The sequence below is a fragment of the Anopheles darlingi genome, chromosome 3, assembly GCF_943734745.1.
Source record: "Anopheles darlingi chromosome 3, idAnoDarlMG_H_01, whole genome shotgun sequence".
Lineage (NCBI taxonomy): Eukaryota > Metazoa > Arthropoda > Insecta > Diptera > Culicidae > Anopheles > Anopheles darlingi.
This window is the reverse complement of record NC_064875.1, coordinates 35352600-35373438: the sequence shown is the minus strand read 5'-3', so window position 1 is coordinate 35373438 and position 20839 is coordinate 35352600. Positions and strand designations below refer to the sequence as shown.

At 35.7% G+C, this 20839-nt stretch overlaps 1 protein-coding gene across 6 annotated transcripts in view; it reads left to right on the top strand.

Annotated features, from left to right (window-relative positions):
- LOC125956524 (zinc finger protein 184-like) overlaps positions 1-16574 on the top strand; it is a 43892-nt gene extending 27318 nt beyond the window's left edge. For 3 of the 6 annotated variants that reach the window (XM_049688496.1, XM_049688494.1, XM_049688493.1), the window contains 5 exons: positions 8306-8482; positions 8862-9451; positions 13396-13606; positions 14906-15125; positions 15198-16574. In XM_049688496.1, coding sequence (XP_049544453.1) covers positions 13572-13606; positions 14906-15125; positions 15198-16445 — 1503 coding nt within the window. In that variant the 5' untranslated portion in view covers positions 8306-8482; positions 8862-9451; positions 13396-13571 and the 3' untranslated portion in view covers positions 16446-16574. The remainder of the gene's footprint in view (positions 1-8305; positions 8483-8861; positions 9452-13395; positions 13607-14905; positions 15126-15197) is intronic. The other 3 variants (XM_049688497.1, XM_049688499.1, XM_049688498.1) reach the window with 3 other exon arrangements.
- Positions 16575-20839: the final 4265 nt, after the last annotated feature.

Sequence of the window (20839 nt, the reverse complement as noted above, 5' to 3'; positions counted from 1 at the left end):
ATGTATTCTCATAACTCATCTTTTCTACTCTAGCACTCCTATTCTCAACGCGTACCTACGAAGCAAACTCCGTAAGATATACCTCACGAAGGACTATAGATATAAGCCATTTGCATTATCTATATTCCTGACTTTACAGCATTCTGAACACTTTAAAGCGTTACAACCGTCACATGGCAACCACCCATGAACAATTTAATACCTTAAACATTTTAATAATGAACCACTGGTGTAAAATAGTAGATAAATATGAACCGTAGCACAAGCACAAAAAACTGTTCCAATCAATGGGAGCGATAGAGTGTAGATCATTCGTTCGACTGTAACATGAAAATGTGTCGAATCGAATACCAAACTGAAGTAAAAGTATATTAAATCTAGCTGAAGTAGTATTGTATGGCTCCGTTAGTCCCTCTATCTCTCAACACTTGCATATTGGTATGAGTAAACTCACAGCTTTTGACACGTGTTGATTGACAGACCACAGCTTTACAATTAACCAGTGGTTGCAACAGGATCCCGACGTAATGACGAACATATTTGGATTGATAAAATATTTATTTTTATTTTATTGTCCAGTTGTCCGTATGAATTCATGGTTGAAATGGTTTCAGATCAGCAAAATGGTCAACTTTGCTATTGCTATTGGTTTGACCGTTTTATATTCGGGGGAGTACAGCCTCTAGGCATCTAGGTTTACAATGGAGGGCTTACTGCATCAAAATCGAATTTCCACACTCATATCCAAAACCAAGGGTGTTGATTCTGAACAGAGCTCTTCAACAGAGCTCGTGTTACCAGTCTGACTTTATTACAACTGGGATAAAGACCTGCTGTAGGATAATCAGTGTCCATCCTGTAGGATAATCAGGTCATTCGATGTAAAACTTCGTAGAGAAAGGTTTTAAAAAAAGAAAAATAGAGAACGATTTCTTATTTTCGTAATGACGGATTACTATTCACCTTTCACTTTACAAATAGAAAATTTACGTAGATAAAGTTATCTTACCTTTTTATGAACTCTGCAATATGTTTTGCTTAAATAAATGACGTTTCATTCTACTCAATAAAATGAACAAAATATATAAAATTAAAAATGTGTTTTTCATATAAACAAATTTATGTTGTTTAAACAAAAGCTAGGACAATTTCGGATGTAGTGACGTTTATGTTGCTATATTAAATATAAATAAATAAATAAAGGAAAAATGAATATGGCTTAGAATGCGATATAAACCGCGCAGGAGTGCATAAACTGACATGTTATGATGTAATAAATATACTATTTATATTCTTACACTCGTTTCTTTTTACACTTTTAGATTAACAACAATAAAATGTAAGAGATATGCAGACACAATCTTAGAAGATCTAAATGCTGCAAGTGAAACAAGTATTGCGCTTTGATACCAGTACAAGAGACTATCATTTCGCCTCGACAGTTGGTCAGCGCTTTTTCAACAATTTCTGATATCAGAATTGATCAGCAATCAACGTCATTTTGGAAGTGCTTATCTATTCTGCTAAACCTTTTCGTTTCAGGATATGTTGCTTGATTTAGTCAAGCAAATTTTGAGAGCAAAGAAAACCCCTTGGTCGGTCTTATTCATCGAAATGATATACAATAACAATGATGGTAACACTGGGGTCATGTTGGGTTTCGGGGATTATCGACCTAATGAATAATTTATTTCACTTATATTGACACAACCCGAGCGCACTTGCCCAATTTAGAACAATTTTCGCCAAATCAATACAATTGGAGTAACATTTGTATTCAGTACAATTGTGTTCTATGCATTTTATCGCCAACAATGCATTGCGGGCAGTTTTCTGAAATGGTCAGAATTAAGATGTGCTGAAGGGGACTGGTTAAAGATTATCAAGGCTGTGTTAAAAGGAGAGTTGTGACTGATGAGGAGGATTCGTTTTCCTCCAGTATTGTTCATCTGCCGGTTTTTATTTCGTTTAGATCCGTTGATAACTTTCAAAATCATGCTGCAATGTCAAAGTTGTTGGAAAACTAGTATATTCATTTATTATAACTGCGTTAAATGCTTATTTCTTATGGTGTATTACGAAACATATACTGCAATAAACATTTTCTGTAAACTACACGACATACGCACATGAATCTATCATATAAAACATTTAAAATTACAAAAAATATTGTTGCTTGGATCACAAAAGAGAATTAGTTTTATAAAAAAACATAAACATGTAAAAAAATAACGAACGTTGCTAGAAACCTTTAAAAACAGAATTTGAGAAATACAACTTAGGACAAATTATTTCCACGGTACACAGAGTGCAACATATTATTTTACTTTTTATCCATAGTGTTTATATGTGATGAGCTATCGTTCTTAAAAAAATAGTACCGAATAATTTCGTTCCCGTGTACCAGGGCCTATAAAAAGGCAATGTGCATCTCTCGTTAGCTGAAATTGTTAAAACTACCACACGTATTACAACTCTGGATGAACCACTTAACAATGGTTCGTCATTATATCAAGAATAGAAAACATATATTTCCGATTAACTAACATATGAAAATGATGATCGAAAATTTATAAAATATGAATAGGCGGTGCCAGACGGGGCGAAAACCCTAGCGCAAACGAAAAAATTAATGCCAAAACGGTTTCGCTTAACCCTTACACGCTGTCAAACTTTTATACGTCCGCGGACTTTTTCGCTGAACCCTTGACGCTATCGAACGCTTTATTTACGAAAATGTAGGTTCTTTTCGTATTGTTTTTGCATTTTTAATATAAATATAACAGCAACAGCAACAAAATCGTTAAAAACTGCAAAATTTATTCTGAAATCAACTTCAGCGGCCAAAACACAGATGAAAACAATACGTTTGACATTTCGGCATAAATTTTCGGGTTTTTACGCCTGCCACACGAAGCGAAAACATTTTGGCATTAATGTGCAAATTTGCGCGCAAATTTTCGCTCCGTGTGGCAGCATCTAATCGAATAAATGTGCAATACATCTGTTACTTTCCTTTAACATTCATATCCGGTACCGTTGTTTCACGATGAAACGCAAGTGACACTTAGTACCTGTTGCAAATACTAGACTAGACTCATAACACCTAACCAGCAGCTGGTTGGCTGTGTAAAGTCAAGCCTCGCGCTCCCCTAGGATGTTCCAACGGTCCCCATCCCTATCACTGACTAGCTGTGCGCTGAAAGCGATGACCAGCAAGATCACAACAGCGACGATGATCAAATTTTTATTTTTCCAAATGAAGTGCTTAGTACGATAGATTGTTTTCAGCACCTCCAACCTTAATTTAATTCTTTCTTTAAAAGTAGTAGTTACAAGAGGAACCATGTTTAGACATAAGATTTTCTCTTGTCTGCTTTGCCTGTTTATTTGAGCAACAACATGCGAACTGTGGGAATATTCAGCAATGCATTAGGCGTCCTACTGAGGCCAGGTTTAAAACGGGCATTCGTTTACGATATTCTCACAGTGCCCTACCAACGCTCCATGGCGTATCCTATTCCTCCCCATTCTAGGCACTCTATTCCTGTATGCTCATCATTTCACGGTCGTTATAACTGTCAGTCTAAATGGAAATCCTTATAGGGATCGTACCGGCAATCACGCATAGCGTTTTCAAAACCATCATATCACTCCTAAAGATATTTGTCTTCTAAAGGTATTGAATTCTACAGATGTGAATTGTTGTTGATAGCAATGTCCATATGGTTGATGCAGATGAATATTTTGTTTAGAACTGCTTTCCCTTTATTTGACCGTCAGACTTCTAAACCCAGCTATTTTATTTGCAATCTATGGAGCCACATACTTAAATGAACTCAGTCTATGATCACTCCGAGATGTCTAAAAGTTCTTTGGTCCCGAATATCGCACTCAAGAGTTGACTCATCTCCAGTCTCGCAAAGTGTTGCTGCCTGCATGAAAATAAATGTAACGGAAACAGCTTAGTCACGATTATCCGCAAATTTTCCGAACAAGATTTGTACAGTGGGTGAGAACCTGTTGAATGCCTTGATCTAAGTTAAGAGCTCTTGGTCTCCAGAGTCCTTTTTAACCCTAGAACCTTCAGTAACCTATTCGAATGTAACCTTCAGTAACCACTTGTCAGGCAATATAGGAATAAACCGATATGAAAACTCAGGCAAGGGTTGGAAAAGTTATGGGTGGTTGGTCTCTTGATGAGTCAGAGTGCAGACTTTATATTCGATAAATTAAAATTTAAAAAACCTTAATTGAAAATGTTGATGAGTAATTTAAGTTGATCGATTAGCGAATCATTAAATAACGCATTATTTTTAACAAAGTTTTTTATGTGTATTTCGAGTGTAGATGCCTAGAAAATTGCAAAATAAATGTTGAGCAGAGTTCCTTTGTCTTAATTATAAAGAAAGTTCCTTTACTTGAATTACTAAGAAGCAAACAAATAAATAATAATAATAACAGCAAAACGGATAGAACTGGAAGACACAAGTTCCCCGAAGAAAACAAAAACTTTAATAACCTTAGTAGCAAGGTGTATTCAAATTTTTTGCGTTTTTTTTTATTTCTGCGTCCAAATCTGAAAAAATACAAAAATCCTAAACAAGTCGATCAACGCATCGCATGGGATAAGGCGAAGTTAGTTAACCTATATTGAAACCTTTATCAAATTTTCTATTGTTAGTGTTCTACTAGAAGATTGGTGCATCTATACGAATTTTTTGAAAGGTGATAAAATTACTTAGGTTTTTTCTTAGGATAAAATTACTTAGGTTTACTGTCTTAGGTTTTTTCTTATCACCATTCAAATTTTGTCTCTTTTTTCAATGCAAACGTTATGTTCAAAACGACTTATGACTAGACTTTACTAAAAACCGGAAATTAGTTTTTTTTAATTTTATTAAATGAACTACTACTATTATTATTATATTATTGATTATACAGTGCTCGAAATCAAAATAGCACCACCATATTTTTTTACATTATTTTTCTAACAACCTTGTTTGCAATGTCGATCTCTACAGTAATTTTATCTGTAGGCTCTTTACCAACTATTTGAGGTGTTATAAAGCATACCTTTTGGAGTATAGAACATTTTAGCCTAATTTTTCGAAAAAAGTGTGCGAAATAAAAATAGCACCAACTTATGTTATGCTAAATGCTAAAATAAGCACCAACTTATGTTAATTTTTTTTGCACTCATTTCAAAGAATTTTATTTCGGATATTTCACAACGGTGGAAGTGTAGCCTAAGTGCGTTCATTTAATAGCGAAATCACTTTTGTCTCATTTGATAAGCTTTCCCCAAAGGATAAACGGGGAATTCGTAGAATTGCAGTGAACCAGAGATGAAAAGCATCACAAATCCACGCGGGATTGGTGCATATGGTTACTACACGTCTCGTACAATAACTTTTGGAAAGTTGTGGTTACTCAGAGTGGCGCAAAAGCCATGGGTAACCTAACTAACTAAACTAGAAACTAACATTTCCTAACAAAATAATGGAAGAACGCGATCGTTTCGAGTTAAAAAAAAGGTTAAATTTGATGGTCCAGACAGTTTTCAGTACTACTGACACGATATGCACGATAAACCAGATGTAAAGATGGCCAGGAACTTTAGTAGTAGAACATTGGTTTTATGGGATGGTTTTCCAGTTTGAGGTATGGTACCGTTGGTGATAATTACAACAAAAATGAGTTCGGAATACTACATAGAACTGTTGGAGATAAGTTTGACCACTACGTCGAGGTGCCGGACTGTATTTTCGAACAAGATAATGCTGTCACATCACACCTACCGCACCTCACAGCTCACTAAATAGTGGTTTTCTTATAAAAATATAGGCGCTTAAGATTATCCAGCATTTTCTCTAGATCAGAAATGCATCGAGAACCTTCTCTCCATTCTTGCACGTCGTTTTTATCAAAACGAAATGCAATTTGAGAACCCAAATAGCCAAAAAAGAAGCAAAGCTAAAAACAAATATTTTATACATAAAATCGTATTTAATTGAAGTCATCTGAACGATTGACACGTAAAAAGACTATTAAATATTAAAAACATGATGAATTTTCCGAAATATTGATGAATTTTGTTGAAAATCTTTGGTGGTGTCATTTTTGTTTTTAAAGTAACGTAAAATATTTAGATTATTTCGAGTATTCAATAAATATATTTCTATTATGCTAAGATAACTAATCGTGTTAAATACAAATTACTGAAGCTAGGGCGTTGTAATTGGCTTACCTGCTATATTTAATAAACTGCTACCCCTTACTATTTACGTAAATTGTCCTTTCTCTAATCAGATAGTGATAGGTTTATTTATGCAAAAACCCAGTGAATTAATCATCTGTAAATGCACGCAGCTTCACAGTTCGGTTTTCAGAGCATGGTTCCCTTTGGCTATATCATACGACCGGAAAACAAGTCCTTCATAATCTGTGTCTCTAATTTCTTTAGTACGCCTTTGAGCAATCCAACGCTACTGCGTTGTCACTACGAAGACCCTTCACACACAGTATCTCTACAGAATTTATTTATCCTTGCCGTTTGTGGCTTAGTAAAGTACACCAAATGTCGTTCTGATAAACAATCACGGTATTAAAATCGGTAGAAAATTTATTCAATTTGTAAAAAGAGCATTAATTAGTATTCATACAAAGATGTGTGTATAACATTATACGAAGGAAAGGTTTTTAAAGAATGGGATGAAGTAACGCAATTCTTATCAATCTATGAATAACTTTAACTAATAATATTAATAACAACGTCAATTACTCAAAATATCAATACAAAACTGTCGTATTAACTGTCGTATTAACCCAAAGCGACGGTCATGCAAGAAAAACACACACGAACAATTATTCAAATAAAAGTTGGACATAAAATTGCCATTAGGAATGAAAACTACACAAAAAATATGAAATTGTTATAATTGTTGTTTGATGGATTGAATACAGTAGGGTATGTTTAAGAGCAGCTTATGAAAAAAATATTCAAATATAAATTCGATTTACCTCTGTACATGGAAAAGATAGTATGGTAGCTTTTCAAAACAATTGATAACAAAGCTTACATTATCCCACTACACGAAATTATTGTTTTCGCTGTCACCCGAAAACACACGAAATATTTTGGTCCCGTTATTCCTTAACCTCACCACCATGTCCTATTAAATATCCAACATACGTTTGAAGACAGTTTCAAACTATCCCCAGAGCTAAGAAGGTAGCAATGCAAATCCCTATCATGGCTATGAATTATGAACAGACACTTAATGTTTATGCACATGTAAGAGTTTTCTCTCTTACCCTCTCTTATCTTCCCTCTTCTAGCATTTGATTCTGAGGTTTTACCTTTCTTTATATTTTTGACATTTTTACGACTCAAGTGGAATGAGATAGCTATCTCAAGCAGCTTCCATTCATCCAACTGTACGGTTAAAAGAAATTTATGACCAAGAGATAATTAGGAAGCATGCTCGAAACAGTTGAAATGAGCATAGGCCGCATCATCACCAGCTGATCGGTCAGCATATGATAAGAGTTGGCTGCTTCGCGGGACTTTTTATACACGGGATAATACGTAACATGCATGGATTTGTCCATAAAAAAATGTACTGCTTGGCCGGTATGAACCTACAAATACGGTATGGTACATAGATCAACTTGTATCAGGCGTCAAATCTTGATAAAAGGTCTGTGACTTCGTAAAAAATGTTGATATATCTTTCTCTCTCTTGAAACTTTTTAATTGATACCAATTGAAAAGCACGAAATAACGTTACTTCATTGTCTCGTAACAATAGTGAATTATATATTCCCGGTCAAAACATTTAAAGAAGGCTTGAAGAGTCGTGACAAAAAAAATGTAGTTAGATTTCTGGCCAATTTGAAATATTCGGTTACATCGAAATAGCTCAATCAATCTGGTTTGGAATCAATTACATGTTACTGAATACAAAAAAGCTTTTGCGCCTGTCTCACGTGAGGAAGATTCGTCTAGAGTACATCATCTAGAGTACATAAAATATTCTTCTGTTAACAATTGCAAAGATCACAGGATGCAATGAAGAACATGAGTCTAGAATTATGCATTAAGGAAGGTTTCACTTTTCATCGAGGCTGCCACATACAAATTTGATGATGCGCCAAACATTTGATGGGGAAGTGTTTTTTTCATCCATCATACTTTCTAGACCTAGCATAATCTAATTTTGTATATATTTTTTTTTTAATTTAAGTTATTGAAAACAATCGATTTTAATTCAATTTTTTAATTTTTTAACATTAATTATAGAAAACAAGACAACAGAACTCAACACTATTGATGCATCCTGCAGCTTTGCGACATGCAAAACAGTAGGAATGAAATAGCGGACCCTGATTGGCTGTGATAGAATAACTTGCCTCGCTCCGATTGGTTGAGCTATCCAAAGGACAACACGTGTATGATGCAAGCACCGGTATTGCACCGGTAAGTCCAAAAAGCACTATGAGGCGCACTTTTACCGGCAACTTTCAGGAATCTCGAATACATATGTTGGGCTTGACTGAATTGTATAAGGAAGCAAAAGTTTGCAATGAAAAACGAGATTGCAGAATTTTACCGGTTTTGCTGTCGGTGCCGTATTTGTAGCGAACGCAAAAGTGTAGATCAAAAAGAACGCACCGCACATGCGTCTCAAATTTGTGCAAGAATTGTCGGATCGGATCGGGTGAGAATCTATCTCGTTTCCTCCAGATTCATGCCTTTTCGTTCGTTCATTTTGCTTTACTCGTCTCGCTGCGATCTCGCTCACTCTCCTTCCGTCTTCCTATCTGTCTCTTTATCTCTCTTACTCTATCTCTTTCAGTGTCTATCTCTGTTTGACTTCGTCTCCATCGTGTGCTTGTGCCGTGTTCCGTGTGGCACGTACAGGATACGAAATTCTTCCTATTTCCTTTGAATGGCAAGCTGGCATGCCTTGCATTCGAAATTTCGAGTATTGTACAGAGAACGGCGGCATGTGTCGCATAACCAATGAAGACCGGTGCGTTACGAGCGAGGAGTCGGATCGGAGTGTGATTTGGAAAGTCCCGGCAGTCGGAAGTGGTTGCCGCTCCTAGGAGGACGTTCACTTAGAGCACAATTCTGTGTGATTGTTCTGGAGGACCAGCAGTGTTCTTGAAAAATAGTTTAGAAGTAAGCGAAAGAAACACGAATCTAGGCTCAATAATATGTGAAGAAGTGTTGAATTAATTCTAAATGAATTAAATTATGTTGGTGACAGTGACGAAATGATCATTGAACAATGAATTGATAGTATACAGTAACAAAACACAAGTTCTTCCCAAGTATGAATATGAAGAAAAAGTTGAGACATGGGTTGCTTCTGTTACGACTAATTCCAGTTCTTCAATAACTTCGAAAAAACGCAACCCACTGCAATATTATTATGGATCCGTAAGTAATTTGTATTTATCTTACTTATTTTTATTTTTTAAATTGTAAACATTTGACCTATATAATCCAAATAACTATCCTAAGGCCCTAAGGTCAGCCCTGTAGTTAAGTAATCCTAAGTAAAACTGATCCATCGCTACAAGAATAACAAAAAAATAATCTATTTGAAATACACCTAATACGGCTAATACGACTAAACTCTTTTTCCATTAATAATGCGGAAAAATGATAATTAAATTAATGTTTCCAATATTATAACTCACACTATGATCATTCATTTCAAATAACTGCAAAATATAAATTTGAATTGTTTTGATTAGCACTTTGAGACTGGAGAAATTTTTATTGATTTTATCAGATCCATCTCATTTAAAAAATAACCATCCCGACCAGTTTCACAAAACATACGTAACATAAAAAATGGCATTCCAAACATCGATAAAAAGAAACATATAGTAAGAACATGAGCGATCCTGTAAGATCATGTGATTTTCAATTATTCCCTTGCGATTGAAGGTTTTTACGCCACTCGTTTCTGCGAAATCACAAGAACGTCACATACGCGGAATTCTTCAATAAATAGCAGATATCGAAAAATAATGATAAAAACTTTGAATTTAGGATTGAAAAATACAGTCCAAGAAAATAAAAGAAATAAATTAAATATCAGTTTTTTCTTATATAAAAAACACATTATCTGTCCAAAGCCAGTATAGCCAGAAGGTATTGCATTGGTTTCCTTAGTAACTGATAATCGTTCTTCATCGTATGTTTTCATAACATTAGTCATGAATATTAAATAATTAATGAACATGGTATATATATGATATATTCTATTCGCAAATAAGATTGGAGTAGAATAATTAAGAAATAAAATTGAGATTTAGTAATTTAATGAATGTCATAACGTTCTTGAATATATTAATTCCATATAATTTGTTTTAATTCTCTAACTGCTGGATAAAAATTTAATATATATCAATTAAAATTAAAATTTTCCTGTATCTAAAATTATTATAGATGGCAAAAATAAATACATTTTTTGTCCTATGCATACATTCTGGAAATTTACTTAATATTTTAAAAATACTATATAATTTTCGTTGTTTAATTGTATGATCCATCAAATACTCGAACTTATCTCTGCTTAATGCATTCTTTTGTATTTTCTTTTAGAAATAGCCGATTTTATAGTAACTTGCCATGTTGTTTTGGGTATATATTTGTGCCCTTGATGTATTACATGTATATCTAAAGAATGTCCAAAAAAACCAATACTCACATAGTTTTATAATTTTCAAATTTCATAACATCATCCAGCTTTATCGCACATTAAAACTATCGAATATTGCAACAAATCAACCAATTATCAACAATTCATGATGCATCATGTCATCAGAAATGACGCATCATGGCATTTTGTATGTTTAATGCATGACTTTTAGTCATTTCGACGGGGCTAAAAGATAAGGAAAGAGACATCGTTTTTCGATTACCCGTTAGAAAGATGCAGTGCATGAAGAATGGTTCAATCCTTACCACAAAGAAATACTCATTATCAAGATATCTTGTTCATGAACTAATGGTGTATCAATGCAAGGAGTTGCAATCCGTACATTTCGTATTTTGGACAATACACCAGAATGTTGTGGACGAAGTCTGCTAACCTTTTACTAACTATAGAGTAAACAATGGATGATGCTCATTTTCATAAATGCTCAATTTGTGTAATACCACTCCTGTAATTACGTTATGAGGGTATTTGAAGCAATTCCATGCCCTCGATGCAATACACACACAAATTGTGCAAACCTTTATCGAGCAGAAGCTCCCCTTCATTCACGTTGCATAGGCATATTGTTACACCCCGCCGTGTTAAGAAGCCTAACCATTTGTTGCTTCAAGTCATCCCTCATAACCGAAAAACGGTTAATGAACACATTTATTTTAACAAGATTTGTAATGCAAAATTTAGCAAATTTTCCAATTTGATGTATTGGAAAAAAGAAAAAACAATAAAAACAGTCCATCAACAATAGCAAACCAGTATCTGATAATATTCATTTAATTCCCTAGCTGATTTAAGAGATTACACACACAAGCAATATATAGTGTATATGACAAATTAGCTCATTTATAAAACATGATGTACACACTCTTAAAAGAAACAACCGATTTTACTTTTCTTTATTTGAATCTATACAGGTTTTTGCATGTATATCCTCTCCCATAAAATGAACTACTTCCTAACGAATAGGTGTTGCATAACATTATCAAGTTATTTTTAAAATTTTCGTTTGATCTGTGCATCTTAAGTCACATGCAAATCGTTTGAACTGATTGATTGTTCCTACCGAATCTCTCTTCATTTCCCCACCGATTCGATATGGAATAAAATAAATTCGTATGGCTGTAAAACAACTGCGTCACCCTTTTTCAACCCAAGGTGTTGCAAGTAGCGCATTTTCAAATGTAAAATGCGTAAGGTTAAAATACATCCCTGCTATATTTTTCATCGAACATCTGCCTATAATGTGTGTACCATACTTTACGAATAAAATGTTTATACAAGATGTGACAATCACAGTTTCGTCTGACAATTGTGCCATTACGGTGCAAAGGGAGACACCACAGTACATTTGTGTTTAAAGTGAAGCTTTCACCCTTCTACCCGAAGCAATACTTCTCGAGAACAATAAAAAACAAGACGCATAAAAAGTTAAGGGTATGAAAAAAATGAAAACAAATGTTCATCATTTTTTCTTCAATGCAGTTTTAAATTAGATTTTATCACCCCAAGAGTAGGAATTTGTTCCTGAAAATATCTCGCCATTAAAGATGTAATTAACATGCACGTAGATATCTCCTCAGCATGTTCTATACTTATACTAAACATTGCTATTAGACAAAGTAACAGTACAATTATTAAGAACAAGATATTTCTTATCAATAATTCTCAAGTCCTTCTTTTTACTCACCTCGTATCTTTTAGAAACAATGAATGTTATTCATTTGTTATAGTGTATACTACGTTTTGATTAAATCCCATCTATGAAAAATTACACATAAGTTGCGACTGTTGCACCTGTCGTTGATTATTATTTCTTAACCTTGTCCCTTGCGCTAGATCCCTCGCGCATGTGTCGCGATTATACCGATTGATTTTCGATTTCCTTCATTTCAGATAGATATAATCTACATGATTTTGGTCACGTGACGCATCATAAATGAAGAAAAACAGCATAGGAAACGGAAGCCAATTTGAATGCATTATACATGTTTCTGGATGCGACCCAAAGCGAAAACCTATAACATTCCTTACCGATACGTCAGGTTCCTTTTTTTGCAACGCATACCTAACATGTTCCAATTGGATTATACAACTTGTGACGGGTGTTCATGAAATTCCCTAGTTACACAGTCACCCCATTCAAATAGAATTGCTGAAGCAGTCGTTTCTCTCTAAAGATTGCGTTCTTTCGTTAGAATAATCTAATTTGAATTTTTACTGGCTTTTTACTCTCAAGGAGAGTTTTAATGAGTATACGGAGAATTTGAAAGAAAACCGTGTCAGGTTCGCTTTTTTCAAACTCTATGCCTCTATCTATTCAGTCACACCGGTCGATTAATTAATGAAGCATAGAGATACTGTTTTTGTTTAAAAAAAATCCCTTAAAGAAAAACCTAGAAATTTGAGAAATTTGAGGAGCCGTAAAAAATGATAATAAAATGATATTTTTCCTCTGATTTGTTTCTAGTTGTTGTACTTGTAGTCATTTTATACTTTCATCTCATTCTGCTCCTTTGTTTTCTTATAGACGGCAGTATCAAAGATGATTAAGATTCGGTTCGTTTTCTTCACCTTGCAGCCAAATGCTTCCTTGTTCAATGACATAACACCCAATGCCATATTGACAACAGTAAATTATGTCTCGTTCGTACAGGAACGTACAAATGATACTCCTCGGAGACCATAAATCATCTGTTGAATGGAGGAAATATGTCTCCCTCGAAAAGAATAGTGCAACTGTAGAAAATGGGTGGAGAATCTCGACACCGACCCATGCGTATCATGCATTCCAGATCTTAACAGCAATGAGTTAGTCACTTGCTATGCTTTATGAGTATCTGTTTGAGCCTAACAAAGTCCAACAGGTTTGTAACTTAATAAACACTATAAGGACTTTAAGCAGCTTGTTACATTTTACAATCATGATCCAGTGTTTTTTTATCCACTATTTATTTTATGTATTTTTCACTGCCAGTAATATGCCAGTTATTTTTACATGTAATGAATACTTTTTACTGAAAAATACCAAAACTACTAATAAGTGTTCCATTCGTTCCTGTTATTAACGGGGGGTTAGCCCCCTTAGAATACCTTAGAGTATTCAACTTTTTTATTAACATTCATGTGTTACATTTTTCACGAATGCTTATCCTTTCAACAGTAGTTGTGATTTTTTTTTAATCAATCGAAGCAAAACTGGCAAAGGTATTGAATTTTTAAAAACCACCTTCATACATGGCTCAATGCATCTCGCTACTTTGAATCGCGATTCCCAAAACCTACGTATTCAAAGCAGGTGCCTATCGTGGCACAAAAACTACTAGACCGATAGATATGAAATTTTGAGCACTTAAACTGTACACTATTTGACAGATAGCCCCTCTCATAAAAATGGTTGATATTTTTTTTTCAAATTATATAAAACTTGGTTTTATCAGGAAAAACCGTAGAAAGCATCACTTTTCCAAATTCAAACAGCTACCAAAAATCGAAAAGTTGGAAATTCCACAAAAACTGGGCAACCTAGATAATCTTATAATTTAAAAGATTATCTATTTGCATATTTCAAGGTACATTGTTGTAGACTCGCCTTTCCGAATTGGATGCCATGAACGTAGTTTTAAACAAAATTTTCGCAAAAAACAACCAGATATTCTTGAAAACCAGCAGTTCAATATAAAATTTAGGTATAAGAAATAAAGTTTAATGGTTTCTTCACGAAAAATCTTCAAAAATGAACCTTTAAACATAACACAATCCAACTGTCTCGGTTACAAAAAATCAATTTTTATTGTTCGTTTTTGTTTGAAAGAATCATGAATAAATGTTACACCCCTTTGTTTTGATAAAAACATATAATTTACTGTTGATCTATAACTCAATGAATTAACTGAGTAGTACCACATTTAGCAATTTAATATTTTTACATGCTTTTTATTTTTGCTCTCTTTCTTTTACTAATTTAGACTTTATGCTGTGATGAATACATGCTTTAAAGTGCATCAATTTACTTAGAATTAAAATAATTTAAGCAAACCTATCGATTCGAATATCGATTCGAAGAACGTGCGAGAAAGTATTGGGATAATACATATACACAATTTTTAAATCGGCGAATCTATATAGTCATGAAAATTTCTATTTTATTTTCTCTTATTTTATAGCTATCTGATAGTGTATGTTCCTTATACAAGAGAGAGCACTCCTGGCGCACAGATTTCATTTTTTGACTATACCACACACACAATTGGAGAACGAGATAACCGGAATACACCTAACACGTGCCGTGTACCACTTTGGAAACAGGCGTCTTTTGAAAGAAAAAATCAAATAGATCCGGTTTTAATGGACGACCTACTATCATTTAGTTCATCCGAGATGCAGGTAAATACTAGCTTAATGCTCATACTTTAGGCAAAATAAAATTAACTAGAAAAATGTATTTTTTCTTCCCAGGTCTGCGATACTCCTTCAGATGCAAATTTCAATGTAAATTGTAAATTATTACCTAAAGAAACATACTCTCAGTACGACTGCCATTTGGAACCTTCAAAATATGCTCCTACTAATAAAAACGATACTACAGAGGAGTCATCCTCGAGCATTGACGAGGGGTTTGGGCAAAGCAATAGTGAAGATTCTGCGGACGATCAAACAACCGTCCAAATTCCGCTTATATCATCGCCAAAATCATCAGTAATTTCAAAGAAAAAGCAAAGTAAAGGCAGAATTTACGATTGTGAGATTTGTCAACAACAATTTCCATTGAAGAAGTCGCTTCGATTTCATCAAGCTAACGAACATCCTGGAGAAAACTGTAATAAGTGTACAATTTGCTTAAAAACCTTCAAGCTACGGTCTAATTTACGGCAACATCTGCGTATTCATACCGGCGAGCGGCCGTTTCAATGTGAAATTTGTAACAAAACGTTTGTCCAGGGAAGCGCTCTTACAGTGCATCGCGAATTACACAAAGACCAACGAGATTACGAATGTAAGACATGTCACAAGGCATTCAAATCAAAGTTTGCTTTTAAGAAACACGAAAAAGTTCACACCGGTCAGCGACCTTTCAAATGTGAGGTATGTGGAAAAACCTTTACCCAATCTTGTAATCTAAAGGCTCATCAAAAATTACATAATGGAAAGCACGCCTATGAGTGTGTTGTGTGTTCAAAGACATTCCGCTTCAATTCACACTATCAAGACCATAAGATGACACACACAAAAGATAAGAAATATTGCTGCAGTGATTGCGGGAGAACATTTGCATACAAAAACTCGTATCAACGTCATATTTTAATCCACCAAGATGCGACTCAATACCGTTGCTCAGCCTGTGGTAAGCTTTTCAGTAAACTAAGCCATCTAAATTTCCACATTAAATCGCATGGTTCTAACTGTATGGATTCAATATCCACTGAAAACATCAGATCTCGCCGTTCTTGCGATATTTCTGAAATCGACATTGAAACCTACCAGAACTCACGAGGTGACCGTATGGATGTACATGGGATGAAAGGTGCAAACGAACGTGAGCATTTTCGGTATAAGTGCGTTATCTGTACTCAGTCCTTTGAGGAGGAGAAAGAGCTACACACCCATTTCAAATTACACGAGGCTGATGACTGTCCCTTTCAGTGCGGCATGTGTGGGATTCTTAATCTAAATCATTTCGAAGAAGTTTCCCTAACCGGATTGTGACAAAAGGGATACTAAGGTACCTTTTGTTAATGGCTTGTTCTGTGATACCCGAGTGTGTATGAAATAAACATGTATTTGTCTCGGTTACTTAAACGGTACCGCAGATATAAAAAGAGATAAGTATAATATTTTAATTGCTGTTATGAACGACTATTCGCTATACTATTTCCTGCATTTTGTCTAGCATTGCAGCAGCCTTGGTCTTAATGGGAAATATGTGTTTTCCTAGCCAAAGGGTTCCCTACTGAGTAAGTAATCACATTACACTAAAACTTTGGTGCATTGAATAAGTATCTCGATTGACAATCATTGGGGAATCATTTGAGAAGAGGCAACATCTTAAGTTACAGTACAAAGCACAATAATTGAAAGAAAGTAGCATTATAAGATGACGCATTGCCAAGGATGGTACAGTGCCCTTTTCGAGAATGCTTCTTTTGAATTTTGTTCTCCCAAAAGAAACGAAGGGGTTAGCTGTATAATAAGACTATCTATATCTGTCCCCAGATAAATGAACCGTTGCACGCTAAACAGAAACGATTTTTGTGTTGATATTTGTGCAGCATAAGAGCGAGTTAGCCGTGTGGCGCATTGTATTAAAGTATTTAAATTAATCATATTTTTACAAAAAAAGCTTTCCGATTCTCAGAAAATGTTGCAGGTGATAATTGTAATTGTGAAAGTTGGTTTTGCTAGCACTGTACGGACTACATTTAAAAGTATTAATCTGTGTTGTTGATTTCAGATGGGAATCGTTCATCAGCCTGTTAATATGAAGTTGTAAAATCGGATTATCAAAATACAACAGTTTTGCATGTTTACCTTCATGTAAACGTTTTAACAACTTCACTCATCACTAGTTGGTAGTTTGAACGGCACGGTGGATTTCATTCAGCAACATGGAATCACTTTTGATCACTTTTTATATTGAATCATCGCCGTGTATCCTATTGAAAGAGTTTCTTATATTACGCTGCTTATGTGTTCTGTGCCTATGTATCTATTCGCACCGTCTAAGTTAGTCCATCCTAAACATTACGTGACGTCGCACCATCTTCCACATACTGACCAATGCCACCAACAGAACATGATTTGATTTGTTGGAGTCATATCGTTCTATCTAACGTGTGTCTTGAATTCATTATCATTTCGGATCTGTTGGTATATGAACGAATATTCTACTTCTTTGCAAATTCATCGACATAGTTACTACCGTCAGCTACCAACGCCAACCGTTAACTCCAGTCATGAACATGGAAGGCATTGGTACTATGAATAGCACCAATCAGACGCATCCGTCGTAGCGAAGCATATCGTTCCCTAGGCCCTACAGCTGCAGGGTCCTTTTTGGCGAGCACCATTAAGTTTGCCCTAACGTCGCGTACGTGATATCTCATATTTTGGCCGTTCTAGTACGTGCGCAGAGTTAACAAAACCCATTCTGAAATTCTGGGTATCATTGGGTTTTGAACCACACCATACTAAGTTAGCTTTCCACTGAATTGAAGGGGCATAGAAAACACATAGAAACCATCGATCTTTAAACGCAAAATAATAAGTGCCAAAACGCGGAAAACATTTATAAGCGGAAAAATACTCTGGAACTGCTCATTTCTTAACTTTGTTCAGCGATTATAGGTGTTTCATATAAATGACGTCCCTGCGAGCCGTTATTTTAATAAAGTGGGCAAAGTTATTTCAATTATTTTACTTTCTGATCGCATTTCAATACATTTTTATACAGCTTCAACCGACTAAATGCTTACCGAGAGGAAACGACGCAACTCATCTTTTACTTACCCTTTATGAGCAGCATATAGCATGTACATGCCATTTGTTTTGTGAAATGATACTCAATGGATCATCACTCGTGTTAATTTTAATCACTGGAAACCTTGGACACTATGTTACTTTAGACAAATAATTATTACTGGTAACACGAATACTTCTACTATGTTTTGGAAATGATCAATTTCTTTATAGTTTTGTAATTGCAGTGAACTTCTATAAATTATTTGGAAATGATCATCTTCTTTGTACTTTAGTAGTTTTTTCATTAATGCAGAAAATACCGAGAACTGCATATTGGCCGTGAAAATTCGGCTTTTTTAACAACGAACCGTTTTTACCAACGATTTTACCACCGATAACATACCAGACTGACTTTCAACAGGCACTGTAACCAAATTTTATCAATGTAGAACGAAGGTCCGACTATAAACCTCCAATTTTTGAAATACGTAGTAGGGCAATATGGGTATCTTGCCAACAGTTTTGGGATTCTCTAAATTGATTGCTTCTATTTTAAGGAAAAATTTAAGAAAAACAGAAACGAAAAAACTTACGAAATTAGTAGTGGAGTAAGGGGCAGAAGCAACGACGGTCCATTGGAAGCAGAACAAACACTGTTGCAAATAACTTCCGATAGTGTGAACATACGGTTACGGATGAAGAGAACAAGGTGCTTAACGCCTGACCCCAGATAAAGCGCTGATCCCAAATCCCTAAACTTGCCCTGATGGTTGCTGCGCTTGTCCTGTCGCTGTTTCGGGATAAACTGCAAAATTGTTTGGTCGATTGTGTTGTCGCATCGCTGGAAACATCAACAACTTTTACTGTTGCAGAAATCAGATAAAAACCCAGGGGACTCTTCGTTCTACAGAATGAAGCGTTGGTCAAGCGCCTTGGGCAAATTCTTCAGAGGACCCGATTTTCAACAGGTTGATGTTCTTCAGAGAGGGTCGGGGCTGTCTGAAAGATTGTTCTGCTTTCGTCCATGTCCATGTCAAGAGGGCAAGTATTCAAAAATGATTCCGGTTCTGTGCTGTTGTCATGATTGACGTGAAAACGCCATGAAGAATTTGCCCAAAAGCCATGAAAGAAGAAAACGCCAACAGATAGGCGTTCGTCCGGTCTCTGCAGGGTATACGATTACTTGAGTAGAATCCTGGGTAGCTACTACGAAAAGCAGGTGCTGCACGCCTTCTCCTACAAAGCCATTATGGCTTCAACGATTGTATCTCGACGATGTAGAATTTACAATGAATCGGCAAAAATATTACGCATGTATAGGACAACGTATCTGATCATCCAGGCTCTGCACGGTACGAGGATTTCAGATTACCTGTTCCGCATCCTTGGTACCTAATTCGATCACCACGTCCTGCTGTACGACACCAACTCAGGATCCCAGGAAACGCAGCTTTCGGCTGGCGTTCCCCAAGGATCCTTTCTAGGGCCAACACTCTGTTTGATGGGGTTCTGCGGCTGGCAGCGAGAGTGGGAAAATGACGAGTAGGGCCTCTAATGATAGCGACCTCGAAACATGCCCAGTCCTGTCCGAGATCAACCAGTCTAGGTCTTATGGATATTTGGGGTCATGGGTATTTTCAGAAGTATCTCCAATGTATACAGCGTGCGCCATCGCCTCATTTGCCCACGGTTTGAAGTTGTCAGGGCAGAGATGGACGCCACACTAGGAGGAGGGGTAAGGGTGGAAAACGTGGTACTGGTATAGCCATTTAATGTTAACAATGTTACTTGAATGCTTGTGATGAGTTTTTCAGCACCTTGGTAAATACTAACTCGTGGGGCTGGTTTTGCCCGACCACGAGTACCATGCAATCAGGTATTACCAAATTCCAATTCTGGCTATTAACCAAGCCCCTCATGGACAGAGTGCTTCCTTGGGAACGTGTTATGAAAGTGAATCGTTCTCCTTCCTCTATTTGTCCTGGAGTAGCAAAAGAAATATCGAGCGAACTACTTTAAAAAATAATAATAACTTTTTGATTAAAACGTTGCTTACGAACTAGAAAAATAAATATGTGTTTTTTTTTCAAGTGGGGCTGCCAGAATGTATGCGTAAAATTATTATATTTCTATTTAAAAAATACTCTTAATTTTATGCTAATTTAAGTGATAAAGAATGACGAAATAAAACATTGGTTTTGAAATGAGAAAAAATGTTTATTTACGAAAAAAAAAATATCATTTTAGCCCCACGTGTAGTTATCGTTCAACGAACCAAGGAGAAAACATTTTGAGGAATTAAGAATTCTGATGACAACGCTAGGCTGCTCTCATCCGCATTCTGAATCCCCCGTAAAGAGTAGCAAATGCGTCATACAAAATTGGCGGATTCAGCATTCTCATCAGAATTCTGGGGAGAATCCTGAATCCCCCAAAATAATTCTCATTTTGTCGCTTATGGACCGGGGCGCGGGCCCAGCTTCGATTTCGAAGCTGTTGTTGATCGCTTCGTTCACTTCGAACGTATCCTGCATTGCACCTTTTCGTCGATCGTATCACGTGGCGTACCGGCTATGGCATCGAATTTTCGCGAACTGAAACGGATCCGGATAAGAAGAGCTATTGCATCGTGAATCTGTTCA